Source organism: Hypomesus transpacificus, chromosome 3, assembly GCF_021917145.1.
Source record: "Hypomesus transpacificus isolate Combined female chromosome 3, fHypTra1, whole genome shotgun sequence".
Taxonomy (NCBI): Eukaryota; Metazoa; Chordata; class Actinopteri; order Osmeriformes; family Osmeridae; genus Hypomesus; species Hypomesus transpacificus.
In genome coordinates this window covers 3,770,725-3,790,002 of record NC_061062.1, presented here as the reverse complement: position 1 = coordinate 3,790,002, position 19,278 = coordinate 3,770,725, and the positions used below count along the sequence as shown (strand labels likewise).

Below are 19,278 nucleotides of genomic sequence, written 5' to 3'. Positions count from 1 at the left end.
TATTTGATGATTATGGCCTCATTTGCGTCCTATTACTTTTCTTTAAATGTATCACACAAAACTGTCTGTTACTACCAAACTGCTTTCCACCTTTTCGTTGCGGACAGCACGATCCAGAGCTGTGGTATGATCTAATGTCATCCAAATGTTTAAATGGATCACTCGCTGGATAAAAAAATACGTTAAATATTTTTTTTTTTACAGCTTCTGTTTAGTTATTTGCTGGCATTTGAGAAAACCTTCCTTAACTCTTGCATTAATTCATCGCCCTTGGATACCACGTTCGATGATTTAGCAATCAGCTACTCTAGACTTGAGTTGGGAAGCGGAGTTTGGGGAGAAGGAGGGTTTGAGAGCAGATGTGTCCACATCACCTATCGCTGGTGTTTAAATTATAGTTGACTGTCCTTCTTGTAGCCTACATCATAATCTGGTCGGAGTGAAGTTCTCAACTAATAGGTAAGACAACTTTTATTTCAAAATATCATGTATTTAAAGTAGCATGCTTCGAAGCTTAAAGCTCCGTAGCTGAACATGGGCTCTGTCTATTTCCTGAACGAAAATATTGCCCAAACTGTGTCACAGCAGAATTGGAATACCAGCCAATATATTTTTGTATTGCATGAATTGCACTCGGCTAATTCATTAAACTTTAATATGCACGTGAGTAACATCGATTTAATGTAAAGATATGAACGTATCGCATACTATGAAGTACTAATGTAAAAATTTTGATGAGATTGTTCGCTCCAGGGAATAGATGGCGCAAAAGGTTAATCTTATAGTTGTGTGAATTCAGAACTGACCCAGCTAGCGTTAGATAGTTACCGACAAGTTGCATATCAGCATATCCATACACCCGACCTTACTGTCTTCCTACTTTACTGTCTTCCTTATTCCACCTGTCAACCAGCCCAGAGAACCTTAATATATTAGCTTTTACTTATATGAGAAAAGTACAGAGCGACGAGAGGGAGGAAAGAGTTTCTCTTCGTGTGAGTGGTCTCTAGGAGGCCACTGTGCAATAATCTAGCTCAGTGCTTCGGTCCAACGGGAAGGGTTGTGGTGAATAATTCATGGGTTTTGCTGTCCCAGATTAGTTTACACTTCTTGGCACCCTGAGAAAAACAGGGAAGAGCAGTTCTGTACCCCTTCCCCCGAGTCCATTTTAGTTTTTTATAAGATCCAAGAAATGTAATATTGTTAGACAATATTTGTTGAATTGTTTTCAGTCATTCTATCTCTCTCTCCCTCTCTCCCTCTCTCTCTCTCTCTCTCTCTCTCTCTCTCTCTCTCTCTCTCTCTCTCTCTCTCTCTCTCTCTCTCTCTCTCTCTCTCTCAGATTTTGGGCTCATTATGAAACAGAGCAGGAATCGTCAACATTGACAATAAGGAGCTGTCTCGTTTGGGGCTGAAGTCGGGTCTCCAGTTACTTAGAAAGAGAAGGAGGGGGAGAAGAAAGAAGGAGGAGCAGGAGTGAAAGGATGGAGCATGCCCACAGTCTGCTCCTGGACGAGGAGGCTTGCAGCCAGCTGGGGGAACACCAAAGGGCCGAGTTTGTCTTCGAGTGGCTCCGCTTTCTGAAGAAGCTTCTTCCTGCTGCCGACAGGGTGAGGAGAAAAAGAGAAGGATAGGAGTGGAAGAGGAGAGGAGGGGCGGGCGAGATTAGAAGAAGAGGAAGCACAGGGTGGGAGGAGAAGAGGGAAATGGGTATTTGGAGGAAGGGTGGAAGGAAGAAAGGAAAGGTTGATGGAAGATGGGAGCAGAGGTTAGACTGGGTGATGGGGGACTGTAGGTAAGAGCTATCAAGGTGAGAAGGATAGAGGAGTGGTGGGGAGGAACAAGAGAAGTATAGCGTCTGGAGGTGATAAGCTAGGGGAGAGGATGATGGGACGGGGTGGAACGGCAGGCAGGCAGGGAAAGGATGAGAGAGGTAAGGAATATAATACTTGTGTGCGTGTGTTTGTGTTTCAGGCGGATGTGAAACAGAACCAGAAGCGCTTGATTGAGCAGCTGACTTCAGTTCTGACTGGCTCCCCAGGCCCTCCGACACGTTGGGTGTTGGCTGACTGCCTGGCCCTGCTCTACAAGCTAGGGGACTCCCTCTCTTCCAGTCTCACTGTCGACAAATGCAATGACATCATTCGCAGCAAAGATGACTCTCCCAGCTTCCTGCCCACAAGACTGTGAGAACTGGAAAACAACCACTAAATAAAAATACACGTCTATAACCACCTGCAGTCAGAGTAACCTACAATAGCAGGACAATATATCATGTGGTTCAGGAATTTTGTTGTTAAAAACTTCATACATCTACAGTTACTGAATGCACATAATTAATACTCCAGAAATTAAACTCCAACTGATATCACCTTTCCATGTCACATGCCATATATATAAATAGTTCTATCAAAGCATATCTCAATATGATGCCACATGAGCCTAGTGATGTAACTGTGTGTGTGTTTAATCCTAGGGCTGCCATTGCCTGTCTGGGCACCCTCTATGAACAGCTGGGTCGCATGCTGGCCAACTCCTTCAAGGAGACCCTGGGGAACCTGCTTAAGGCCATGAAGAATGCAGAGGTGGGTGTTACTGAGGAGGTTGGTGCAGGTGGTCGTGACGATGGTAGAAATGATGAGGAAGACCATGCTGAAGGTATGGATGATGGTTACCTTAGTGATGATGACCCCCAGTCCCCTCTGCTCTAGTCCCAGGGCCGGTATGAGATCATGCTAAGCATGGAGAAGATTCTGCGTGGGCTTGGCGTGAGCGCCGTTCCATGTCACAGGGACATCTACAAGGCCACACGCATGTGTCTGACTGACCGCTCCATGGCTGTGCGCTGCGCTGCCGCCAAGGTAGCAAGCCCATCCTCCCCAGACTACCGCTGTGTTGACTTTGATGAAGCGCTTCACATGTTTGCATTGCAGTGATGATATTTTCTGTATGTTCATCTGTATCTTTCAGTTTAACTGTGAATGTAAAATCAGTGTCCTTCATATGATTGTGGTAGAGATACTTACCTATGGTCAGTTGTCTTACAGACGCATGTATAACGGACACTTTCACCGTCTGCTTATCGTCAAACACATAATGGTTTGGTATTGTCTCCTGTGTCTATCTGGCTTCATGTTACTGTTGTGGTCTCTCCAGTGTTTGCTGGAGCTACAGAGAGAAGCAGTGTTCCTGTGGACCTCAGAGCTGGAGAACGTTGCCACGCTCTGCTTCAGGGCCTTCGAGGGCTCCAACTATGACGTGAGGGTGGCTGTGGCCCGGCTGCTGGGAACCTTGCTCGCCACGGCCGTGGAACCCAAACAGCCCACCGGTAGGTTCCAATACAACCTGCACAGACATCTGTAAGAACCTGTAGATATTCTGGAACACTTGTTGAACATCTGGGTGACGCTGCACATAGTAGAAGAACCAGTTAGCAATAATGCGTTCCTTTTTATTACCACTATCACCAAGCACTGAGCTGATACCAAGCCCTCCCCATCAGATGCCCTAACCCAATAGCATCCATTTCCTTGATGATAATAGAGGAGTGATTGAATGTCTCTAGACCTGGCTTCTACCGCCATATTGTCTTGTTTATTTAAATGCCTTGGTTTCCTGGACAACGCTTCAGTCTGTGTTTTGTGTGTTATCCACCCCTGCTTGAACCAGCAGCCCTCAGGCAGAGCTCCAAGCGGACCTCGTTGGAGGAGGTGATGGACCTGCTGACAGGTGGTTTCCTGCGAGGGGGGGCTGGCTTCCTGCGAGCCAGTGGAGACATGCTGAAGGGAACAAGCTCTGTTAGCAAGGACATCAGGATAGGTGTCACCCAGGTCTGCACTCTAGAACCCCACTAGTGTAGCACTCCTAACCCCTACCACCTAGCCTGTACTAGGCCCCATCACGTTGACCTGTGCAAAAGTCTCAGGCTATTTTTGACCAGAATATTGTCTCAAATATATCCATTTTTCTTGTCTTCTGTATTTGTGCAGCCGTATAAAAGTGCAATGTTTCAATGTTTTTTGAAATTTTAGTTACTCTTTTAATTTCATAATTTGATTTTTTTTTTTTAATCTTTTTTTTTTTGTGCCTAAGACTTTTGCACAGCATTGTACATGACTTACTGTACTTTCTAACCACTTCATCCATTACTTCCTCTCTAACACCCATCTCTCCTTCCATCTTCCCAGTCTTGCGTGGTGTTTATTTCCTGTCTGGGCGGGGCCTGGCTGGAGGCCAACTTCCCCATGCTCCTGTCTCTGCTGATGGAGCTGGTGTCCCACGGGCGCGCCACACAGACGCCCGCCGACGCCGTGGTTTGCCGACGCTGCGTGTCCTTCGTGCTGCGTGCCAGCCTGGGCTCCCTGCTGGGGGAGAAGGCCCAGATCGCCGCCACCAAGGAGATCTGCCAGGCCATCGGCAGGCAGAAGAGAGCCATAGGTGAGGTGGCCTGGTCTTGACAGTCTGAAAGAGCTTGATTCAACACAACACAGACGCACTTGCAGAAAAATAATAGCCATCAGTGGTTGAAAGGCTTTTTCTTAAGATGAGATGTAGAAGCCAGACCATACATTGAATGCTCACTGGACTTGGGAGTTTCAATCATCCAATTTTTCTTAACGGAAATAAAGGCACAACCAGCTGTGTGGCAGATCACTTGTGTTTGGGAATTAACGATGTCATTTCCTGTCAGATGCGGCGATGAGTGATGGGAACATGGAGACTCGGGTCAGCCCTGCTGACGTGGCGGCCAGTCAGCATGTCCTGGTGTGTGCCCTGCTGGAGCTGGGAAGTCTGCTACAGGGACTGGGGTCCACCGCAGCCCCACTCATCACAGACGCCAGCACGGGTGATTAAACACACACACACACACACACAAACATCCTGGTGTTTTGGAAGTAAGAACACCAGAATGGGTATAAAGCAGAAACATTTGCTTGCACAAACATCCATTTCCTGAGATACATTTCTGTTATATTATTGATAGATACAATTGTATTCTGCCGAGTCTGTAATAAGATAGAGAGAGAAAGGGGAGGAATAGTGATTGAAGGCAGAGGAGGGACAGACTGAGAGAGCAGGAGAGGAGGGACAGACTGAGAGAGCAGGAGAGGAGGGACAGACTGAGAGAGCAGGAGAGGAGGGACAGACTGAGAGAGCAGGAGAGGAGGGACAGACTGAGAGAGCAGGAGAGGAGGGACAGACTGAGAGAGCAGGAGAGGAGGGACAGACTGAGAGAGCAGGAGAGGAGGGACAGACTGAGAGAGCAGGAGAGGAGGGACAGACTGAGAGAGCAGGAGAGGAGGGACAGACTGAGAGAGCAGGAGAGGAGGGACAGACTGAGAGAGCAGGAGAGGAGGGACAGACTGAGAGAGCAGGAGAGAAGGGACAGACTGAGAGAGCAGGAGAGGAGGAGTGTGACACAGCAGGGGAGAGTGGAGATGACACTTGGCCAGAATAAGGTGATTACATTTATTCCTTTTTTTAGCAGACACTTTTTTTTAAAATCCAAACTGACTTCCAAGAGAGAGAGCTTCACAAAAGACATGATTAATGGGTCAGAGTTCTGCAGAATCAGCTTTCTCAGCAACAAAGAACATTGGTGTTTATTTTTATCCATGGCCTGCATGTTAAGGATACGTGGAGGAACAGAGATCAGTACCAGAGACACCGTAGAGGGAGAGAATCTACACTTTAACCGTTAACACTTTACATATTATGTGTGTGTGTGTGCGTACCTCTGCCCCCCTCCAGCCCTGCTGGACACGGTCATCTCTGTCTTGCTCCACCCCAGCGCGTCAGCTCGTCTCGCCGCTGCCTGGTGTTTGCGCTGCGTTGCCGTGGCGACGCCGTCCCAGGTTGCCGTGCTACTGGACCGCTGCACCGAGAGGCTTGCTGCCCTCAAGTCCTGCCCCGAGGCTGTGGCCGGGTACAGTGGCGCCATCGCCGCCCTGCTGGGCGCCGTGCAACACTGCCCTCTGGGCATCCCCCACACGAGAGGACAGGTAGGACAGGGAACAACACCACCGCACGCTCTTACGGCTACGCTTTGGACCCTCTTGAAGAACTCTGTGTGTGTCCAGGTGGTGTTAGGCCTGGCTGAGGATCTCCTCCGCTCAGCCACTCAGAACAGTCGGATCTCCATCCCGAGGACTCAGGCTGGCTGGCAGCTGCTTACTGCTCTCTGTACCCTTGGTGTGTACAAAACACACACACACACACACACACACTCACAGTTTCACTCTTCAGACGTTGTTAATGTGTGAGTGGGGTACAGCACACACAGTTTCACTCTTCAGACGTTGTTAATGTGTGAGTGGGGTACAGCACACACAGTTTCACTCTTCAGACGTTGTGTGCCCTCCTCAGGACCAGCGGTGGTGGAGCACCACCTGCCCAGGCTGCTGCTCCTGTGGAGGTGTGCCTTCCCGCCCTCCATCAGGGAGCTGGACATGGAGCTGCGTCGTGGGGACTACTTCACCTGGCAGGTCACCCTGGAGGGCCGCGCCGGAGCGCTCTGCGGTGAGAGAGCGCCGGGGCCCTCGTCCCTGCGTGGGGCCCACACAGCTCTCTGTGTGTGTCGTGTGAAGATTCACCTTGGTTTAAGATGACCACTGACCTTTTTTTTGTGCGACCTCCCCTGCAGCTATGAGAAGCCTGGTCGCTCACTGTCCTGACCTTCTCACCGATGATGTCATCAGCCGGATGCTCACTCCATTGGCCTGCGCCGTGGCACTGCTCACCAGGTGAGTCCCCCATTGGTTGGTTCCTTCACATAGGAGCTAATGGGATTGTCTGGGCTCCATCACACTGAAGGGATACCCTGTCTGTGGGAATATGGTGGGGTTGCTGAGGTTTGCACAGCTAACCGGGAAAGGAGCTAAAAGTAGCAGATGAGATCGATAAACACTTGGAGGGTTGCCAGAATCTCACTTAACCCCTAATTAAAGATGTGCGCTGAAGGATGGAGCCTTTAAAATTAGATTTCTGTGCATGTTTCCAGGGTACCTTCTCTCATCAAGTCCTATGGGAATCAGATAAAGGCGTCGTCCGTCGTCTTCAGACTGAGAGTGTATGAGATCCTGGCTCTGCTGCCTCCAAAGATTTATGAAGGTGAGTCTTTGTGTGTGTGTGTGTGTGTGTGCATACTCTTTGGATTGATCTCCTTGGAAGATCAGAAGTTTTAACAGTCCTGTTGGGAGTCAAAGTCGGTCTCAGTCTTCCTGGTGAGATGCAGGTTCTCCTGTGTGTTCTCCTGGTGAGATGCAGGTTCTCCTGTGTGTTCTCCTGGTGAGATGCAGGTTCTCCTGGTGAGATGCAGGTTCTCCTGTGTGTTCTCCTGGTGAGATGCAGGTTCTCCTGTGTGTTCTCCTGGTGAGATGCAGGTTCTCCCGTGTGTTCTCCTGGTGAGATGCAGGTTCTCCTGTGTGTTCTCCTGCAGAGAGTTTTGGGGTGGTGGTGAAGCAGCTGGTGCTGGACCTCACTGCCCAGGAGAACTCTGGCTGTTCGGCGCTCACTCTGATCCCCCCCCTCTGCCATGCCCAGGACCTGGCTCTGCTGGGGCCCGCGCTGCAGGACATGGACCACAGATACATAGAGGAGCAGGTGTGTCTGTGCACTGTGTGCGTGTGTGTGTGTTCGCTTCTGGGAGTCATAGGAGGATGTGGTTGGAAGTGTAGGTTTTAGTGTGTGTGTGTGTGACCTAATGCCACTCTCTTCCTGCCACTCTGTCCCAGCTGCATGGCAGCAGTGTTGGAGGAGGTGCTCTGGAGTATGACCCCTTCACCATCAGTCTGAAGCACGAGGAAGTGCCCGCCCCCCTGTCCCCTGCAGCCGCCCTCACCTCTGCTGCCGTCCAGCTGTTTGGAGTCATCTTCCCCCACATCATCATCCCTCAGAGGTGTGTGTGTGTGGCTCAGACTCAATCCTCAGCCCCTGCCTTCCCAAATCATCATCATTCTCCCACTACACTTCAGCAGTAGTGACACACTACTGACACACCCCGTTTGGGAGATCTCTCCAGTGATATTTTTTTCACAAATATCTTTCTTTCTTATAACTTTCAAAACGGCTCTACCTTTAGAATTTTTTTTTCCCCCAATATTTGTTTTCATACTTTTGTTTTGATTGGTTTGGCGACCCACCTGTATTACCTTAGCGGACCACTAGTAGGCCTTGGCCCACACGTTGGGAATCGCTGCACCAGATCAAGACCTACATGACAAAACCAGACTGTCATACTTCAACATCGTGCCTGCCCAGTGTGGAATTTGTTAATCGCTCTTTTTCCTTCTCATTCACGCTCTCTCTCATTCCCCTCCTTTGTCTTATATCAGGAGTCAGATTCTGGAGCAGTTCATTGAGACGGTGACTCAGCTGAAGGGAGTGAGACAGCAGATCGTCCAGACCCATGTCTCTGCTGCCCTCTGCAGTGTTCTCAAGGTACTGCATGCTGCTTCTCTGTGGGGAAGTTCAATTACGACATTTACATTTATTCATTCAGCAGACGCTTTTATCCAAAGTGACTTCCAAGAGAGAGCTTTACAAAAAAGTGCATATGTCAATGATCATAAACAACGAGATAGCCCCAAACATTGCGGGTAATCAAAAACTTGAAGCATACATTGTGAAAATCAAATAAGTGCCAATAGGTAGAACCAGATAAGTCTTTTACACTGAGAACACAGGGGGAACAGATTTCCCTGGAGGCCTGAGGCCTGGAAAAAAAGTTTTGGAAGCTTGAAAAAAAATGGTAACAGACAACTCTTCCCACCAACACTCTCTCTCTCTCTCTCCCCCCCCCCCCAGCTTCTGGGCTCTAGTCGAGGTACGCTTGGTCCTGAGGAGGTGCGGCGTCCTGCCCTGGCTCTCCTGGTGGGGGCGCTAGAGAGCAGCAGCTCTGTGCTGCGCTGCATGGCGGCCGAGGGCCTGGCTCGCCTGGTGCAGGTGGTCAACGACCCAGGCTTCACCGTCTCCATGACGCTGAGCAGCTTTGACAAGTTAGTAGACACCTTCTCACTACACATACAGTCTAACCTGCTTTACCATAAAATAATTGAACCTGACAAATTGGTGACATACAGACATACGCAAGAACTGGCATGGGAGCAGGTTAGGTTTTTTGGAGAGTTTGTTCCTTTGTCTAACATGGGCAGCTTGTCCGTTGTGTAGCATCTACAGTATATACTTCATTTTCATCCGATCTCTCGGTTTGGTCTGTCTGTGGTCAGTCTGTCTGTCTCCTGGGTTATGTTGTTAAGCTGTTGTCGATGCTAATCAGACAAGCCGTGTACATTACATATGATGAATTTAGAGCTCCCTGGGTTTATTGTTTGCACCTTCCTGCCACAGTAAAGTCTGTGTTTGTGTAACATACATGGCGAATAAACCGAATTCTGATTGGGATCCGTCTCCCTGGGCTGGTTGTGTCCCTCAGGCTGAAGAGTGCCAGGGATGCGGTGACACGCACCGGTCACGCTCTGGCCCTGGGGACTGTCTACCGGTATGCAGGGGGCATCAGCTCACCCCAGCATCTCAGTGCCTGCGTGGGCATCCTCTTCACCCTCTCCCAGGACAGCACCTCACCTGAAGTCCAGGTAGAACGCAGAAGACAACATTGGATTTGATCTAGACAGAATTGTACGTGTGTAGTCCTTTTTCTTTTTTTTACAAGCATCGTCATCGAGGGGCTTCACATACGCCCACAGAACTGCACCTAAACCAACCCAATGATGTGTCAATGCTCCATATAAATACAAACACAATTGTGTAAAAAAGATATATAAGTATATATAATATAATAAAAATACACATGCACAATGTTTAACAGCATGTGTATGTGCTCCATGCCAGATGTGGGCTCTCCACTCCCTGTCCATGGTGATAGACCTGGCTGGTCCCCTGTACCATAGCCATCTGGAGGCCAGCTTCACCCTGGTCCTGCGCCTGTTACTCTCCATCCCTCCCACACACGTTGACGTGCACCATAGCCTGGGGAGATGTCTCAACTCTCTCATCACCTCCCTCGGCCCAGACCTGCAGGGTAGGGAAGCACTAGAACGCTCACTGCAACACTTAACAGGGCTCAGACAGCATTTGTTTCGTATTTTATATGTTGATATGAAGAATAATATGCATGTTTGAGATATTGCCGCTAATCCTTGAGGTTGCATGTGTGTGTGTGTGTGTGTGTGTGTGCGTGTTTGTGTGTGTGTGTCTGCGTCTGCGTGTGTGTGTGTATGTGTGTGTCTGCTGTCCCAGGTGAGGGCGCGTGCGTCTCTGCACTGCGGGCTTCGTGCCTGGTGGGCTGTGAAGTGATGCAGGACAGCCCAGACTGTCTAGTCCAGGCGCAGGCCATCTCCTGTCTGCAGCAGCTCCACATGTTCGCGCCCCGACACGTCAACCTGGCCAGCCTGGTCCCCACCCTCTGTGTGAGTAACTCCCCGGAACACTCGCCTCTCTCCAGAGAACCCCAGAGTTTACGCAGCGATTATTGTCCTGCTCCATTTGAGTGTTCCTCTACGTAGATGACAGTGTTGTATATGTTCTGTCCCATGCAGGAGATCATGTTGGATTATTCTATGTTGGTAGGTCTCCTCTTCCTTCTGCAGGACCTGCTGATTCCATTCTTAATCTGTTGCTGCCATTGGCTTTGTGATGTTATTATTATTTCTGTACTCACCACAAGGCTGATTTGGAGTGTTTGACTTTCTGTTCTCTGTTGTGTTTGAACTAACCTGAGGAGCTGGCTGGCTGTCACAGCCGACCCCCATAGATGATGTACAGGCCAAACCCGCAACACAGTGTTGGCTACAACTAGCTATACATTTACATACATACACTTACATTTAATTAATTTAGCAGGTGCTTTTATCCAAAGTGACTTCATTAAATAAATGCAAGAACTGGGAATGGACAGGGTTAGGTTTTGTGGATAGTTTGTTCATTGTGTAATATGGGCAGTTTGTTCGTTGTGTAACACCTATATAGCATCTATGGGGGCCCCTCAATATATTTTTGTATTATACTCTGGTGAAACTAAAAACAAAACTGTGCTCCTGTGCCTGTTTGCGTTCTAAACTTCCTTTTCCTCGGTTCTCTGGGTTTGGTCTGTTTGTGAATCCTGGGTTATGTTGTTTATCTGTTAAGAGACATTTTAAATCCCTGTATCTTGTTTGGTTGGCACTTGCTACTTACTACAATGATTTATTTTCTAACACATCACAGCAGCGGTCCCGTTCCAGCATGCTTGTTTGTTAATGGTGTGTAAATACGTCCTAGCATGAGAAAGCCGCACTACTGTGCTTAGTTTGTCAGCTGTTGCGATGTGTGTGTGTGTGTGTAGGTAAACCTGTGTAGTTCCTACCTGTCCCTGCGCCGTGCCGTGGTAGCCTGCCTAAGACAGCTGGCCCAGAGGGAGGCGCTAGAGGTGTCGGAGCACGCCATAGCTCTGGTCAAGGAGCTGCCACGCAGAGACAACACACAGCTGGGTGAGTGTGAGTCTGGGATGGTCCTCACAACTAGAGCAATTTACATTTTGTCATTTAGTAGACGCTCTTATCCAGAGCGACTTACAGTAAGTATAGGGACATTCCCCCCCCCCCTCCCCCCGAGGCAAGTAGGGTTGAAGTGCCTTGCCCAAGGACACGACTTCATTTGCACGGCTGGGAATCGAACCGGCAACCTTCTGATTAATCCGAAAGGTCATCAGCTACCTGACCCCCCAGCAATACAAACAAAACAAAACACACACAGTTGACCTGAGTGGTAATCTCCTCCACCTCCACCCAGATGTGACCATTAAGGAGGTGGGCTTAGAGGGGGCTCTGTTCAGCCTGCTGGACCGGGAGTCGGACCCCCGTCTCCGCAGGGACATCCAGGAGACGCTTGTCCACATGATGGGATCCATCTCAGCTGGCAAGCTGGCCCACTGGCTCAAACTCTGCAAGGACGTCCTCTCTGCGTCTGCAGGTCAGAATCAGAATTCTTTTTTTTTCGCCATGTAGGTTTACACAAACACGGAATTTACTGTGGCTGGAAGGTGCAACCAATAAACATATACGGATCTTCAATCAAAAAGTGTAAAAGTACAGTAGTCTAACTAATCGTAGGAACTAACAATCTAAAAAATAAAACGGTTTAAATGTAAATTATAAAATATAAATAAAATATATATAAAAATAAGAATATGAATGGGCAATAGTGCAAATAAGGTGGCTTGTGCGTAGTGCAACAGGTGTCAAACTAATAATAAATAATACCAGGGGGATTTCGATCCAAATACAAATACTGTGAAATTACTGGGGTGTGCATTTATCACCTTTTATAATGGTGTGAATGAAATTGTGTCAGAAGTGCCTACTGGAGGTAAATCGAACTCACCCTCAATACAATTTTGAGCAGTTTTATCGGGCCCTGTATGTACAATGCTCTGCTTGTGTTACTTTTAACCTGACATGGATGTGTGTACGTGTGTGTGTCTCAGACTCCCGTGCCCCAGTGGAGACCACCCAGGAGGAGGAGGGAGAAAAGGACGACGACGACGCCTCCGTCTTCCACGCCAAGTCAGACTCCAGCGGGCCTTTCACCAACCTGCGCTGGTCCACCCGCGTCTTCGCCGTGGAGTGTGTGTGCCGCATCATCGCCCAGTGCGAGCATGGAAACCCCGCCCACTTCGACATGGCACTGGCCCAAGAGCTCCGCCTTCACGAGTCCACTGGTGAGTCGAGTAGAGTTCCCTCTACAAAACCTTTCTTCCTTGGCAAGCACAGAAGATTAGAGGCATGAGACGTATTCCGACTGGCGAAACCGCACATGCATAAACAGGACCTGGCTAAACGGCTCACCTGTCCCACCCTCGTCATCTCTCAGACTTCCTGGTTCTCCACCTGGGCGACCTGGTGCGCATGGCGTTCATGGCAGCCACTGACCACAGCGAGCAGCTGCGTCTGTCCGGCCTGCAGACCCTCCTGGTCATCATCCGCAGGTTCTCCTCCATCCCGGAGCCGGAGTTCCCCGGCCACGTGATCCTGGAGCAGTACCAGGCCAACGTGGGAGCTGCCCTCAGACCTGCCTTCACCCCTGACGCTCCGCCCCATGTCACAGCTAAAGCATGCCAGGTGGGCGAGGCTTCCTCCTTCTGTCAGAGTCTACAGCGAGGGGGTCTCCAACCCTATTCCTAACCCAACACGAATCCAGCACACCCGATTCTAATACTTAGCTGGTTGACCAGGTAACTAGTGTTGAAGCAGGTCCAATAAATGGCGGTTGGAGCCACAACCAACAGGCAGGTAGCCCTCCAGGGTTGGAGACTCCTGGTCTACAGGATCCATAACGAGGGATAGCTTAGTCGTTTTGGATTGTCGCTCGTTCCATGATGGAGCTGAACATGGTTTCCTGTGTGTGTGTGTGCTCCAGGTGTGCAGTGCGTGGATCGCCAGTGGTGTGGTGAGTGACCTTAGGGACTTGAGGCGCGTGCACCAGCTGTTGGCGTCCTCGCTGATCAAGGTGCAGGCTGGGAAGGAGACGCCCAGCCAGCTGTACAACGAGGCCACCGCTACCATGGAAACGCTGGCTGTGTTAAAGGCCTGGGCAGAGGTAGGGGGGGGTTGGTGGATGGGTGATGGTCGCTCTAAGTCTAAATGTACATTTATTTACATTTCTTCATTTAGCTTCATTCAGTAGACGCTTTTATCCAAAGCGACTTCCAAGAGAGAGCTTTACAAAAAGTGCATAGGACAATGATCATACAATAACAATCAGAAAACATTGCGGGTAGCCAAAACCCTAAATGTAGCTCCTCTCCTTTCCCCACCTAGGTGTACATTGTAGCTGTGCAGACTAGCAAACAAAAGGAGAGTTCTGATAGGTTCGCTGACTTGGCTGGACCCCCTCCATCCAGTGAGGGCTCAGTGTCTGGAGCTGGGGTGGCAGGGCTGCTGAAGCTAGTTCAGTCAGACCTGGGCACGCTGAGCCGTCTGTGGATGGCAGCACTACAGGACTACGCCCTGCTGACCCTCCCCCAAGACTACAACTCCCAGCTTCCTGCCGCAGGTACAACCAAGCGCCTCTCTCTGCCACCACTGCCACACAGCTAACCAGGGAGGTCCGTAACACGGAACTTTTTCTGCTTGTCCGTCCTTTGATTTACATTTACATTGAGTCATTTAGCAGACGCTCTTATCCAGAGCGGCTTACAGTAAGTAAAGGGACATTCCCCCGAGGCAAGTAGGGTAAAGTGCCATGCAGCCTCTGATTAATAGCCCGATTCCCTTACCACTCAGCCATCTGACCACCTTCGTTTTAGGTGGTTCTTTCTACACGGCAGAGACGGTGGAACAGGCCCGCCCGCACTACAGCTGCTCGTGGGCGCCGCTGCTCCACGCCACGGCACTCTGGCTCCACAGCACTGGCTTCATCATGGTGGACGACGGTCCCGCCATCCTGTCCAGACCCGTCACCCCCACCTCCATGGGGCAGTCCACCTCCCTGGCCAGCGTCAAGTCCCCCGAGGACGTCAGCGCAGACCGCCTGAACCTCATATTAGGTAAGATACCTGCCCCCTTTAACTGTTCTCACCTGAAGCTTCCCTTTAACTGTTCTCACCTTAATCTTCCCTTTAACTGTTCAATATCCTCTCCTTAACCTCCAGTTTAACTGTTCAATATCTTCACCTTAACCTTCCCTTTAACTGTTCAATATCTTCACCTTAACCTTCACTATCTAAATCAAGATGCTTCTCACTCATTTATGTCTGTCTTTGTGTGATGTATCAAAAATGTTTTTCTCTTTTGAAAGGTATCAGTGTGGAGTTCCTGTGCTCGCCCCACTCCCAAGACCAGATGGAGAACATCACTTCCTGTCTGCTCGCTCTGCAGGCTCTACTGGACGTCTTCTGGCCACGAGCCAAGTTCGGCAGCGACCAGGTAGAGATGCATACCTTCAGTCTCTAAAAACCAGCACAGTCGAGGCTGGCCTTACTGAAGACTCAGGAGTTAAGTGGCGTGTGTAAACTCCTGTGGTTTCCTGCTGGTTTTCAGGATCTGAGTGTGGAGCTACTGAACGTGCTCCACAGGCTGATGGTGACGCGGGAGGGTCCTGAAGTCCAGCTGGCCGTTATGGAGCTGGTCAGACAGGTGGTCACTGCCCAACAGGAGCACGTGAAGGAGAAACGCCACAGCGCAGAGGGTACCGCAGCTAGCTTGTTCTTTACCGTCATTCATCAAGCGCACATCACCGTCCTTCTAATCCTGCCTCTGTTCCTCTCAGTGGATGACGGGGCAGCAGAGAAGGAGACGGTTCCTGAGTTCGGCGAAGGGCGAGACACGGGCGGGCTGGTCCCGGGCCGGTCGCTGGTGTTCGGGGCTCTGGAGCTGTGTCTGTGTGTTCTGGTCCGGAAGCTTCCACAGCTCAGCCCCAAGCTGGCCGGCACCAGCCCCTCGGGCCCCGGTGGCTCGGTCTGGACCCTGACGGACAGCGACTGTGGACTGGTGACCTCTGCCCTCGCCATTCTGTCTGACCTGCCCTCCATCTGCTCCCCAGAAGGTAGCGTGACAAACACACACATGCTTGCGCGCACACATACCTGTGAACAAAGTTGGGTCATAAGCAGATGAAGTTTGAGTGAATCCGTGAAAAGATTGGCTCCAATACTGAATTCACAAGACTCAGATTAATCAGCAACGTAAACTAGCCTTCCTACGCACGATTAACATTCCTCTCTCGTTCTCTCCTTCCCAGGGAGTGTGTCCATCTTGCCCACGGTGCTCTATCTGCTGATGGGGGTGCTGAGGGAGCTGGTGCAGCAGCCTGGAGGGGCCGGAGCTGCGGGGGCCTCGGGTCTCCCAGGGGGACAGCTCCCCAAGCCTGGGCCTGGGCTCGGGGGATGTGGAGGTCTGGGCCTGGTGGTCCAGGGGGCTCTGCAGGCCCTGAAGGCTGTCCTCTCCTCCCCCATGAGCAGGGCGGAGAAGAGCAGAGGGGCTTGGAGCCACCTTCTGCGCTGTGCTCTCAACACTCTGCTGGACTGCTGGGACTCAGGTACCATCATTTACCACACGCCTCCTTCGGGCAGACACAAAAACACACACACACTCATGGTCCCACATGACTTTATGAAGGTTATTAACAGTAGTAATCTTACAAGCTTTGAAACTATTTAGTATTTTGTTTGTCTTGAGCTTTTTCATTGCTTCACTATGCTGACTTCCTTTGTTGCTGCTTGTATTTCCAGATCAGCCAGGTTGTGTGGTGGATGAGGTCAGCCTGTTGACAGCCTTGACCATCTTCCTGCTGACAGCCAGTCCTGAGGTGACTACGGCTGAGCCGCTCCACACACGCTGCATTCAGCGCTTCAGAGCCTGCCTGGAAGCCAAGGACCACACGGTAGGTTGAAACGATCTGAGCCCACTGAAACCAAAGTCGAACTCTGAGGTTAATAAAAATAATAATGATATTATGTTTGATTGTTATAGCGCCTTTCCCAAGCTCTATGTCGCTTTATAATGGTAATACAGTTCAAAAACATGGACAAACAATAAAAAAAGGTTTTTCAGATGTTGTTCAAATACCTGCTCTGGGGCGTTTGACCTGTGCACCTGAACCTGATGAGGGGCCCTGGAGGTCTGACTAGATCAGCAGCATTCCTCAGACGCTGACCTGGTCTAAAAATAACTTAGGAAAACTTGAACTTTATGTTATGTAAACATGTTTTGGAGTTTGAGTTTCCACTGGAAAGCCTTTCTTTCAATAGAAAGAAGCTGTAGAAAGAATATGCACCGTGCATGTAAAGCACCTTAGCCAATGCAAATGCTTCTTTCTGTATTAGAAAGTATGTAAATCACATGGAAACCAGCAAACCAGCACAAGGCTAATTTTCTTTCTCGATTTGTCAATATGTCTGTGTCTCTCTCCCTCTCTCCTCCCTCTCCAGGTGCAGAGCTGTAGCTACCAGTTGCTGACCTCAGTGTTCCAGAGCCAGGGCGAGGTGAGGGGGACCTACATTCAGGCGTTGGGGTCCTGTGTGGTACGACACCTCCAGGGGGTGGAGAAGAGGAGGCCACAGAGCCCAGAGGAGCTGCAGGCTGTCCAGGACGGTGTCCGGGCCTTGGAGGCCCTGGTCCTCGCTGCTGACGAGGCAAACCGTGAGTAGCTAGTTACCTAGGAGACACGCGAAGCAAATAATCCAATATCCAATAGACTGAGGATGTCAGTGAGTCTCCGTTGAAACATTCTTAAAAGCAGACGGTGAGATATAAGAACGCTAGCGTCACTCTTCCCTCATGTCTCCTTCATGCGTTTGTACTTCCAGGTCCACAGCTGGTAGCCATCTTGCTACCCATCCTCATCTCCTTCCTATTGGATGAGAACGCCCTGGGCTCCTCCCCGGCTCCGGCCCGTTCCCTCCATGAGTGGTCTCTGAAGGACCTGATGCGTCTGGGCCCTCAGCACCCGTCTGTGTTCAAGGCCCTCATGGCCTCCTCCCCGCACCTCAAGGCCCGTCTGGAAGCTGCCGTCAAGGGCAACCAGGAGAGTCTGCACGCCAAGGCCTCCAGCACAGCCCACGGCCCCAGGAAGACTTCCCCAAGCATCCAGCTCAAAACCAACTTTCTGTGAACCTAGAAGGGAATGAAGCTGGCGTCTTAAATAAACCCCCTTCACCCGACTCAGCCTAGCCCAGCCGGGCCTAGCTCAGGCCTGCCATCCTCTAAAGCTCACTAGTGTAGGCCTTAATATCATTATCAAGTGATGCATGTTGGTGAGACCAGAGCTGAGGACATTTAGATCAAAAGATATTGGATAGGTGTAGGCAGTAAGTTGTCAATGAGCGTCACCTACCCTATCACAGGGATGGGCGGGACTAAATGTGTCTCTATGACTGTAGGGTTTATCGCGTGAACTAGAGAAGGATTCGAGATGCATGGATCAGTAGCCCTCATCAGTATATCACATACTTGTCACTTTATCACATAAGGAAATGGCATTCACATATTGTTCCCCAATGGCACAGATCACACACAGTGCAGTAAGTAAGTGTCCAAGGGGTAAAGAGTAGCAATTTATAGAATAATCTCATGGTACAGGTAGTTGTAGGGTTGATGTGGCCAGTTTAACCTCTATGAGGGAGCAAAGGTGTAAAGACAATGTCATCATTCTCAGATCACCTTCCTCTATATCCATGTTCCAACTTCAGCAGTGAACATCTTCAGAAGTCGTTTGCCAGGCAAGCCACAGATGTGGCTCTTTACAGTGCACTTGGAACCACTTACTAGTATCGTGGAACAGTAATAATTCTGTGTTGAGTGGAAATATGACAGATCTGTAGCTTCCATCTTTATAAGTTCCTTGTACTTAATTCTCTCAGCTGTCCTTGTCAGACTCTACTATGCAAGCCAACAAAGATGCTTAATGCTACAGACTGTTAGAGAACATTAACAGCTTAGCAGTAACAAGATTGTCATTAAGCGTCATACTGTAGACTTGAATCATTATAGTAACTATGCAGTATTAAGGGTTATGAATAATAGTACAATAATAGCCATGTTGATAATTGAGACAAGAAATACAGTATCCACTCATAGAAGAAGACTGTTAGCAGACAGAACTGCACTTATAACACTGTGTGATGGTCAGCATTATACTCTCTTGCAGCTATCTGATCATAATCTGATCGCTATCATTAACATGATGGTCTGTAGAGGCTGCTTAAGGATGGGGTTGGTAGTATGAATTACTTTATCATCACAAAATGTTGGCTTAATCGATTACTTCCTGTTTTAGAATATCTTGAGATTAATTTGTTTGAATTAATGTACTGTATGGATGAACGCTATCTCCTCTAAACTGAGGCTTTGATCAAAAGCATTGGTTGTGGAATGCATTGGGTTGTTATCCAGCATATGAATGTTCACTGAAGAGTGACTCTTTACCATAGTTACAGTTAATCATTGGATGATAGTCCAGTCACTATAGTATGATGATAGTCAAGTCAACACTACAAAGTATGTATCTGCAATAATCAACATCGTCCTGCTTACAGCACTACAATAGGTAGGACGATACTGTTATAATACTAAGCCTGTATATCATGAAGTGACTTGGCATTTGTTTTGTAAACTGTACAAATGAAAAAAATGGTTGGATATTAACACATGATTTTCTAATGCCAGTGGGTGAATAAAGCCTGATTTTCTTTTAATCTCAGTCTACATTGTCAGTAGAATTCAGCACTGCTCTAAATGGAGTGGAATGTGATATAATCTGTAACAAAGAGTTATTTAGTGCTGT

General features: G+C 49.3%; 1 protein-coding gene across 4 annotated transcripts; it reads left to right on the top strand.

The window, feature by feature from the left end:
- Window positions 1-316: 316 nt before the first annotated feature.
- heatr5a (HEAT repeat containing 5a) lies at window positions 317-19,205 on the top strand. 4 transcript variants are annotated; one of them, XM_047014179.1, is made up of 36 exons: window positions 317-459; window positions 1,343-1,610; window positions 1,975-2,186; window positions 2,477-2,585; window positions 2,712-2,861; window positions 3,157-3,328; window positions 3,673-3,830; window positions 4,188-4,437; window positions 4,691-4,846; window positions 5,752-6,002; window positions 6,081-6,192; window positions 6,367-6,519; window positions 6,644-6,743; window positions 7,001-7,110; window positions 7,439-7,602; window positions 7,734-7,897; window positions 8,334-8,439; window positions 8,806-8,996; window positions 9,434-9,593; window positions 9,850-10,039; window positions 10,258-10,427; window positions 10,557-10,583; window positions 11,342-11,486; window positions 11,788-11,967; window positions 12,482-12,715; window positions 12,868-13,115; window positions 13,414-13,593; window positions 13,815-14,049; window positions 14,303-14,542; window positions 14,794-14,921; window positions 15,036-15,183; window positions 15,265-15,540; window positions 15,736-16,032; window positions 16,226-16,377; window positions 16,925-17,135; window positions 17,303-19,205. In XM_047014179.1, the coding sequence occupies exons 2-36, from the start codon at window positions 1,485-1,487 to the stop codon at window positions 17,605-17,607; spliced, it is 6,210 nt and encodes a 2,069-aa protein (XP_046870135.1). In that variant the 5' UTR covers window positions 317-459; window positions 1,343-1,484; the 3' UTR covers window positions 17,608-19,205. The 4 variants fall into 4 exon arrangements, with proteins under 4 accessions (XP_046870135.1, XP_046870126.1, XP_046870152.1 ...); XM_047014170.1 differs by having other exon boundaries at window positions 3,670-3,830; XM_047014196.1 differs by lacking the exon at window positions 10,557-10,583.
- The last annotated feature ends 73 nt before the right edge of the window (window positions 19,206-19,278 follow it).